The sequence below is a fragment of the Montipora capricornis genome, chromosome 2, assembly GCF_036669925.1.
Source record: "Montipora capricornis isolate CH-2021 chromosome 2, ASM3666992v2, whole genome shotgun sequence".
NCBI classification, from domain to species: Eukaryota; Metazoa; Cnidaria; class Anthozoa; order Scleractinia; family Acroporidae; genus Montipora; species Montipora capricornis.
This window is the reverse complement of record NC_090884.1, coordinates 37,957,731-37,967,730: the sequence shown is the minus strand read 5'-3', so window position 1 is coordinate 37,967,730 and position 10,000 is coordinate 37,957,731. Positions and strand designations below refer to the sequence as shown.

Genomic DNA, 10,000 nt, shown 5'->3' with positions numbered 1-10,000 from the left:
ACATATCAGGTTTTTTCTCTGTGTTCTCAGTTTTTTTCCCAATCATCAAAAACAAACATTACCGCATCACCACAAGCCTAGATAATTATTGCATGGGTAATACAGTACTAGTTTGTTAAAGAGGCTGTGTTCAAGGGAAGTAACAAAAAGTTGTAATTAAATTTGGAAGGTTATTAACCCATTGACTCCCAGGGTTCCCCATTGACAAGTAAAATCGTCTGGCATCAGACAGAGTAAAATACCAGTTATGGGTGGTTCAGGTCAACAACCTTGTTCCCAGGGTCTCTCTTCTCTGCCTCCATTGTCTCAGCGACAATGGAGGCAGAGAAGAGAGACCCAGGGAACAAGGTTGGGGAGTCAAAGGGTTAAAATTAATAATGTTTCAGGGATGCAGATAGAAGCCTGCAGCCGGAAAAAATCACCGGCTATTCCGAATAAATTTCAGGGTGATCAAGTAATATGAGTTTTTGCGATTCGTCATCTATTTTATAATTTGTGAAAAAAAAAGTGCTACAAACTCAAACTGTACTAACGGAGACTGGCTGTAGAAATGTCCCAAAGGCTGATTCATCACATGGGTACGTAAATCCATTACTGCGTAGCAAGCATTTCCTAGAGTTCTTTTTTATGTTTTGACCAAGCAAAAATGAAGAGAGTTCTCACCCATTTTTTGTTCAGTCAAAGCATCGAAAGCCTGCACCTTCATCTTTTTCTCCTGAGAAACCCCACAGAAATGCTTGCAATGCAGGCCATGTGTGATTGGCAAAAAGCTCATTGGCCAGCGGTATTTCTACTTCATATACATGAAATAATGTAAACCTGCAGTTTGTGTATTTCAACCGTGTCCGGCAACATACATACCTATAAGCTAAAATGTTGGCAGGAAAAAGGAGGATAAGTGATTCTGAGGTACTTGGTATTGGGAAATTCTTCAACTCTGCCAAAGCTACTTCATCAAACTCTGGTGGACCAAGTGAAAATTCAAAGAAAGCACTGTTACTATGACAGAATCAGCATGAAACACCGAGAGCATGTGTTCAAACAAAGTGACATTTTTTCATTAAAAAGGCAACAAGAAATTGTCTGAAAAGATCACAAATGGCCTTGAATCAGGCCTTCTGATATTACGCGATGGTGCGATTTCGCACAATCGGCCTCAAATCGCATCCGATCGCACAATTCACGAAAAATCGCATAATTTACAAAAGGACGCACAAAATTCATAAAATGAAACATAAAATTCATAAAATGAAACATAAATCAACACGTTTCTTAGAAATTCCTGCATAAATACGCTATTTTTAAGATGATTTATCTTGGAAAAAGGCTAAAAAACCTTTGTCACCTTCGATTTCGTAAACATTCGAGGTTCAAGGCTTTATTTTTCATGTCGGGGACCTGGTACGAGTCTCCTTCTATTGGTGCAACACAAACATGCCCTTATATACACACCACTGAAATGACACAGTTGCCTTCTCTTAGAGAAGAGATTTGTGAAAAATAAGCGAAGTTGTAAGTTTTTCGGCAAAATGTAGTTTCTTTCGTTGAAAACTGATAAAAACTTATTCATGCATAAGTTTGTTGTGAAAACGCTCGCTTTTTCTTCGACGAAGAAGGAAGTTCCCACCTTCCGCCCAATCTCACATCTCACGATCATGGACTGATGTTTTTCTGGTCGTACAATATGAGGGCCTTTTATACGAGAGAAAATAAGCCGCGGTTTACTCTAGCCACGGTGTACAAAATACGCAAAAGGAACTATTTATACGAATATATATTCCCAGGTCAATATAAGCCGCGGCTTGAAAAAGACGTGAACGTAGATTTTGTACCATTTATACGGTACGGGGTGAACATTCGAGTCTTCTGTAAGCCGTGGCCAGAGAAACCCGCGGCTTATTTTCTCTCGTATAAATGGGGGTATGGCCCTATTGTGATTGACCATCTTCGGAAGTTCGTGGTTGACAAGCACCTTGATCATTCATTTGGCATTTTAGCTGTGTCCTTTCAACTTTTAACGTGGTGCACCGGTAGTGCAAAAGACCTCATTTTTTTTATTTATCCCAACTAATGCCGATCGAGATACGTAATTACTGTTCCTTTGTGTTCAAAATGTCTTTAGGGCAGCGAAAAAGTGTTTTTCTTAACCTGAAACCTTATAAAACAAGCTTAAAATTGCTGAGAAAAAAAATCGCATAATTTACATTATTTATCGCATAATTGGCCTTTTTAATCGCACAATCTGCCCTGAAAAAATCGCATAATTTGCATTTTTTAATCGCACCCTATCAGAAGGCCTGTTGAATTTACGGTCTAAAATTGAAGAAAATGCATTTACGAGAGTCTAAATTTAAAAAATTTTCAGGGAAGCATGCCCCCGGACCCCGCCTGAAGGGACATGCCAGAGGCCTGTCCAACTGGGCCTACCGCCTGTTAAGTGCACATTATGGTCTTTACAAAATCTTAGCTGCATCCCTGTGTTTATAAATAATGAAATACCTGTACAATGTACTTGTGTCGAAAGTAATAAATAATAATTATTATTAAATTGCTATAACAGGCTTGTCTTTCAGGGTATTCAGAGAATGTATATCTATGTATATCTTTTTCAGTGTACCATGTAAATTATAATGTTGAGTGCTCACTTTGCCCTTTGTCTTTTTTCTTCAGGTTTTGTGTGTGAGGTCCGAGTTTAAAAAATTAAAGAGGCCCAGTTTAGTGAAAGCTTGTCGATTAACAGTACAGAAGACTCTTTATGTCTGTATGATAGTTGCCTGTGGTACAAGAGGATTATATTATTCTATCCAGGTGAGGTATTTACATTTCACTTAAGGTAATTCCCTTGAAATTGTTCTACTATCAAACTTTTTTGGAAACTTGGCATAATTAACATTCATGATATGAACATCTAAAAATGCAATAAAAAAATGGGGTCACCGTGCTTGTTTACGCGTCAGCAGGCTCTTAAAATGGGGCATTTTACTGGTTGCGTGTTAAAAATTCGAATCACCATCATACAGAATTAGTCTTGATTACTTGAAAGACACAAAATTTTATTTTGAAAATAAAGCTTCTTTTATTCAGTAGACACATAAGCAGTATTGCTTCATTTACACCGTTTTTTATTGCCTGATTGTAGGAATAGTGCACTTTTTGGGACAGTTCCATGGTTAGCTTGAAGTCCTCGCCTTGGCCAAAATACACTCAGTACGGAACTGTTTTCCAAAAAAATTCATGTTCTACTATCAACTTTTTTTCTTCTTTAAATATGTTCTTTATTAGACTGCTCTAACAAGGCTGTCTGCCTTGATTAAAGAAGGGAAGGCTGTGTAAACAATTTATTTTTTTTAAGAATTACATGTAATAATCCAATGCTCATGTGTCAACCCTTAACAACAGTGATCTAATATGACAAGTTTTTTCCTTTTTTCCTTTTTAGAGGTATTTGCCAGACACCTTGGGAGTGAATCTCTTCAATGCTTATTATCCAGTAATTATTTCTGGCTTCTCAGTAATCATTTGTTTCTGGGCAGAGGTAAGTTGGGACAGATTCTGAACTTTCACTGTCAAAGAGGCTTTTTATGAGAAGGAAGGCAACATGCATAATAAAGCGAGATGTATTTGAAAAAAAAGTTTAGCAAGATTAGAAGACTTCTTTTTGTTATATTGCATTAATTTTTATTTTTAACGAGATGCTTCCGTGAAGCATACACTGGGTTGCCTGTGGTACATGTTACAGAAAATCAGAGGGCACTCAATTGTGTGGTATTGAACTACAGCATTCCAGGCTCTGAAGAATAACAAATAAAAGAGAAGCGAGAAACATTGGCTTCTGGGCTGACATGTTGATAATTTTCAAGTTCCCTCACAACTTCTTTTCACTGCAAGTTTAAGCGTGCCTTCTGAGCATCTGACAGCTTTGTAATACTAAAGTTCACTGAAGTTAAGCCCTGTCAGGCGGGGTTAGAATCAGGATGGGAGACCAAAACAATAAACCCGTCATAAAACAGAAGCATCGGACCGAAAATACTATTAACGCTAACAAATGCGAACTCAGCAAGGTACAGATTTTGTTAGCTTGCTTTATGCAAAACAAATATTGATGCAAAAGTAAATAACTATTGATACACAGTTTTTAGAAAGAGCAGAAGGAAGTTTCCGGGACGGTCGATCGAGAAAAAATATTTACAACATGAAAACAACATTAATTTTGAACCATGAATATAAATATAAAAAGTTATGATCAGCGACAAACATTTTGGGAGAGTTTTGCTACGTTCAAATAAATCACAAAATTGAAAGTGACATGGCCGGAACTCAGCGGGCGCCGTGATTAAGTTACCGCAGCATGTTTACTCGCCAAACAGTGAAGCATCTGTGTCAAATGATGGCAAGATACTGGGTTTTTGTAAGTTTCTTTTTCTGTCAAGTGTTATAAAGTTTGACAATGAAATGAGTGAAGTCAAAACAAAGATCACAATCGCCCAACTCTTGAGGTTGACAATTTGTTTATGCAAAGTCAAAATTTACTCTCCAAGACACGTGCGACGTTATTTATCACCAGGTAATTCCATCATTTTGGAAATAGCAGCTACTATATTATTCATCTGCGTCACAATTTTTTACTGATTTTGGGGCTCATTTTGTTGAAACTCAAGCATGCTTCCAACCCTTCCTGCTTACAGAGCAGTTATACTAAAAAAATTGTCCCATATCACATTTCAACCTTAAGCTCGAAAATTCAATACACAACATGATATTATAATTCACAAAGGCAGAAAATACCACAGAATCCTTTTCCAGCGAAAAATTTATTGAAACAAACAACATATTTGCTCTTAGAGGCGAAAACCTCTTCCTATTTCATTGCTTGCGTGAAGGCAAGAAACTCAATCATGTCAAATTACCATGTACTTCAGGTTTCCTGAAGAACTTTTTCCTTGAATAACAAGAAAATGCTTTTTCTATTGCTATAAAAACTATCCAGTTAAGCTTGCATATCATAAAACATGATGAATTCATAAAGGCCACCTTTTCCAGTGAACAAGTTTTTGAAGCAAACAACATATTTGCTATGAGAGGCAAAAACCCCTTCTATTTCATTACGTGCGTGAAGAGAAGAAACTCAATCATGTCAAATATGCGCAATATTGCAACAAACTAAATTTCAGGATCAAACCGTTTCCATAAAGAACCTTTCCTTGAATAATGAGGCACAAAATAGAACTAAACGCAGACCCCTTGAATAATGAGGCACAAAATATAACTAAACGCAGACCCCCACTGGGTTTGCCATACTGGCAACCCAGTAGTTAGTAGTAAATCCAGACCTTTAAACTTTCCACTGGATTTTTAAATGATAAAAGGTACAGTCCCCAAACAATAATTACTATTTTTTACTAACTTTATGGGTTTGTCATGGCCGCCAAAAAAATACTGAAAATGTGACAAGAATCCAACTGTCATCAGGGGCCGCGGAGAAGAAGGGGCTGGGCTATAGCCCCCCTCCCCCCTACCTTTTTTTTGTGTTGTTTTTGGCTTGATCAAAGACTTAGTAATTTACAATACTCATACATACTGTATACGAAGACCTGGCCCCCCTACTTTCAAACGAACTCTGCGGCCCCTGGTCATCTTAAAAACGTGTGTAACCCTTTTGTGACAGGTTTGCCAGTGACCAGCAAAATTATCTGGTGTTAGTGTAAAATGGAGGGAAAAGGTTAAAAGGGATATGCTGTTTCATGTACAAGTTTCTGAGTGGACCTGCAGTAGTCATTATTGACCATTTTGTCACTGAGGGGGGTTCCCCATGGACAGAAAAGTAAAAGTTTCTTGAATTACATGTAAATGGGTTCAGGTGCCACTGGGAGTGAGACTTGATGAATTTTGCTCTGTCTAACACCAGATGATTTTACTCGTCAACTGGAGATGCCCCAGGCCGTTTGAGGTATCAATGGGTTCAGCATTCAAAAGCTATGTCCCCTCCATTAATGTCATTTCTGCCTTATGGAGTCCATGGAGCAAAATGCTTGATACAGAAGCACTATACAATAGTTTCTGTTTTTTTCTTATTACAGACCTTTCATGTAGCTGGATTACGGCTAGATAGGCCTTGCTTCCTAAACAAATCTACGTTAGCATGTATCGCATTTAACATATTTATTTACGTTGTCTTTGTGGCCCACCTTATTACAACAGAGGTTACAGATGAAAAAACAAAGGTTGGTTTCTTGTGCATAATGTTTTCCTCTTGAAAGAGAGTACATTGTATGTTTAAAGAATGATAAATTATGTTACATTCAACCCATAAATTTAAAGCCAGTGGCACATCAGGTACGTGTACTAGAGCTTTATAGCTTGGCTTGGCTGCTGGGATCATGGTCAAGACAAATAATAATTAATACTCCACATGGCTTCCTGCTCGAGGCAAATTTCTTAGGTAAAATTTGTTTACTTGTGAGAGCAGGAAACATTGCAGTGATCTCTTCCTCTCTAAATAGTCTACTCAACTCTTTTCACACAGTGTAGTGGACGGATTGGTTATTGGATGTAAGAGATGTAAACTTGAAGTGAAATTGTTTAAAGTATTTACCAGCACACAGCATTAAACTATTTACATGTTTAATTACATGTTGTAACCAGTATAATACATGTAATTTATGTAGAAAGGTGTGGTACATTCCAAGCTCCAGGCTGGGAACCATAAATTGGCTTTTGCACCATTTGAGTAAGTGTTTGTCATCAAGTATGTACAGTACATATTGGCAACACTTTAGTTTGCTCTGATACAGCATGTCTTTTTTTTTCTTTTAAGGTTCTTTTATCTAATATTTTCATTGGCTTTTTTGTGGCTCTGATGTTCTTGGTGCTCACATTTTTTCTTATATACGGAGTTGAGCTCTTCTACAAGGTACATGAACAAAGTTATATTTTTAGGTATCATGGAAAGCTTTCTTTCTTTCTTGAATAACTAATCTTTGACTGAATAAATAAACAAATGAGTGGGAAGGCAGGCAGGCAAGCACTGACTGAATAAACAGGCGAATGAAGGAAAAAATTGAATTACATCAATGTAGGTAACCCTAATCCTAATTATAATTGGGAACAGCTAATAATTGTGTGGTATTATAGCTAATGCAATACGTACAACAAATAACATGTTAAATACATGGCAATTATATCCATGTGCCTTTTACAAACCTCATTTTCTCGGGCCATGCAGTAAGTTATGGCACTGCTTTTTTTCATGCTGAAGATTCATGTACTCAAACTGTACGTCCACAATGGCCATGAATTGAATTGTCAAAAAAAAAACAAACAAACAAGGAGATGCAACAGGTAGTGCTATCCCTCAAAAAAATATTGTGCTTATTAACTTTCTTTAAAGTATAAGAGAACTTGATGATCAATCTCATCATCCATGGTAATTTCCAAAAAGAACACAATTTTTGCAGTTTTTCATGACTACTGTTTATGCTGCATCTTAAACTTGTAACAATTACAAATTAATACAAGCTCATGTTTGTATACTGTTTAGGTTCGTGGAGCATTTATTACAAGAGATTCCCAATCTCCAAATGTTGATGCAATTCAAGCTACCATGTCACGTTTTGGTCTTTTTTCCCAGGCATCCCTGCAGGTTTGTTTTGCTTTTCTTAAAGCACAGATAAGAAGGGACACGTAAATTTTAAAGCCATCTCTTCCTTCCATTTATATGGGTTGATCGAAGAATGATGCTCCCAATAAGTGCTCCCCAAAACCCGTCCTTCCTTTATATGTCGTTGTTAGTTTAGTAACTTATTATAATTGTAAATCTTAAGATAACTGAAACTCGCCCTTCTTAAGTAATCAAATCTATTGTACTTAAATCTGAAGGAGAACTAAATCTCAGTTTTGCATTGTTTCTCAATGCTACAATGAAAATTATTATTCATATCAAATGCCGTTAAGGATTATAAAAAGAAAAAAACGGCTCTCAACCATCTACTGACGGTCAACTGTCATCCAAGTGTGTTGAATGGTACTGTACTGACAAATTGCCAACACACTCCTGGCACACTCCTGACAGCCCAGGTAAAGGTTAAAGATAAAATGTATAGTCTGTTTTTAAGCCTACGTGGCTTATCTTGCCGGAGCACATTCCGGTGTACGTGACATTATTAAGCGACTAGGCGTATTTGTACTCTCCCCTGGATGGGATGACAGTCCATCGCAAGGGTACCCCCCAGTAACAACTTGCCGGTCCCCATGCAACTAAAAAAGTTGCGTTTTGAGCTGAACTGAGACGAAAATTGTTTCTCAGCGTTGCAATGAAAACGTCATAACGTTCTATCAAACCTTAGTTGATAGTGTAAATGCCGCATGTCAGTGATTGTTCAGTTGTAGAGCATTGGTTCAATTACCTCTTTATGCTTTAAACCAGCTACATGTACTATTACTCTATCATTTGAGATTTGTCAAATGTGTCCTAAAGTGGTTGGATGTTCTGTGTGTTCGTTGGTGGCCTGTGCATGAGAAAAGAGGTTGTGTGTCGTTTCCAAACCTGCGCGCACACTAGCAAACGTCACAATAGCATCCAGCATGCCGATTAATCATTCGGAAAATTTCGGAAAAAACCGGAGGCATCTCCGATCGACACGAAACTTGGTCAGTAACGCGATATGGCACTTAGCTAATCACTGGCCAGTTTTTATTGGAATCGGTTGAAATGACATTCTCTGATTTGCCGAAGATCGCCTTCGAGCGAGACTGAAATGGCGTAAATGCAGGAGGGTGAAAAACAGAGAATTTTAGTCGAAATCGCGAAAACATTTCTGAAAGAGAGCTTCTTTAGAGCCAAGCAAAAACATCTGGATGGTTTTTATGGCAACACGTCAAATAGAGGTTAGCGTCTCAGTTGGTGTGTTATCATATTAGTATTCCACGTGGCGTGATGAAACCTTCGGTTGGAAACGTATTTTCAACTCTCAAAATTACCTCCAGAACCTACTTTTTTGCGTAGAATGAGAGTTTAGAATCTTGTTTTCTGAGAGGATACTTTGCACCCGGGACTTTGCAATTCGGAGGGATTTTGTTGCACTGGTATGTCCTGGGCAAGCAGCAACAAGCTGCCTTAGCTTTCCAGTACCCTTCGTAGAATTCTTGCGGAACCAAGCAGAACAGTTTTCTGCATCGTTACTGGTTTCAGCCCTACATGGATATCGGCCAAATATCCCTAAAGTCTGTCTGTAATGCTACCTGGCGCTCCTATTACAACTGGGACTATGAGGGCTTTCTTCAAGCGCCACAAAGCCGTAATCTCAATGGCAAGGTCACGGTACTTATCAATCTTCTCGTCTTATTATTATTATTATTATTATTATTATTATTATTATTATTATTATTATTATTATTATTATTATTATTATTATCTTACTTTTATATAAACAATGTACCAAATAGTAGAGAGGAGAGGCCGCAAAACAAGAATGTTGTTGGTTTAAAGTGGAAAGAATCATTTAGTCCGCATTTTGGTGCGGTTTTTGCCGTAATCCGATGATCTGCAAAACAATAGCTTGACATAGCCACAGTCGTTTAAGGTTTTAAAGACAACGTGTCAACGTTTTAATGAAGGGGGTAGTTTCTAAATAAACTGTGGTGCTGCGTCGATGGGGAAGTAGTATACAAAAATTCACATTATCAACTCCGTTGATAAACCAAATTTTTGTCTCAACGTTTTAGTTATCCGACCTCCCTCTTGGCAGTGAGAGCAGAAGCTATTGTTTATTATAGTATTAAGGCACATTTACGAGTATAGGCTATTTGGCTAATAAAGGGGTTCTTTTCTCTTGCATTTTGCAGCTAGTCACTTCATTACTTCTTCTTGGTGATATCATGGGAGACCAGTGGAAAGACCGGTTAGTGCAACTCGGAAGGGTCATCCACACTGACTAATGGTTTTCCTTCCTCGTCCGTACTAAAACGCTAAAAAAACTATAGCAAAAGTGAATTTTGAAGACAG

The 10,000-nt window shown here is 37.7% G+C and overlaps 1 protein-coding gene across 3 annotated transcripts in view; it reads left to right on the top strand.

The window, feature by feature from the left end:
• Window positions 1-10,000, top strand: part of LOC138020654 (uncharacterized) — a 29,865-nt gene that overhangs the window by 2,776 nt on the left and 17,089 nt on the right. For all 3 annotated transcript variants that reach the window (XM_068867592.1, XM_068867599.1, XM_068867597.1), the window contains exons 3-8: window positions 2,671-2,808; window positions 3,440-3,535; window positions 6,078-6,221; window positions 6,815-6,910; window positions 7,538-7,639; window positions 9,841-9,896. In XM_068867592.1, the coding sequence (XP_068723693.1) occupies window positions 2,671-2,808; window positions 3,440-3,535; window positions 6,078-6,221; window positions 6,815-6,910; window positions 7,538-7,639; window positions 9,841-9,896 (632 nt within the window). The remainder of the gene's footprint in view (window positions 1-2,670; window positions 2,809-3,439; window positions 3,536-6,077; window positions 6,222-6,814; window positions 6,911-7,537; window positions 7,640-9,840; window positions 9,897-10,000) is intronic.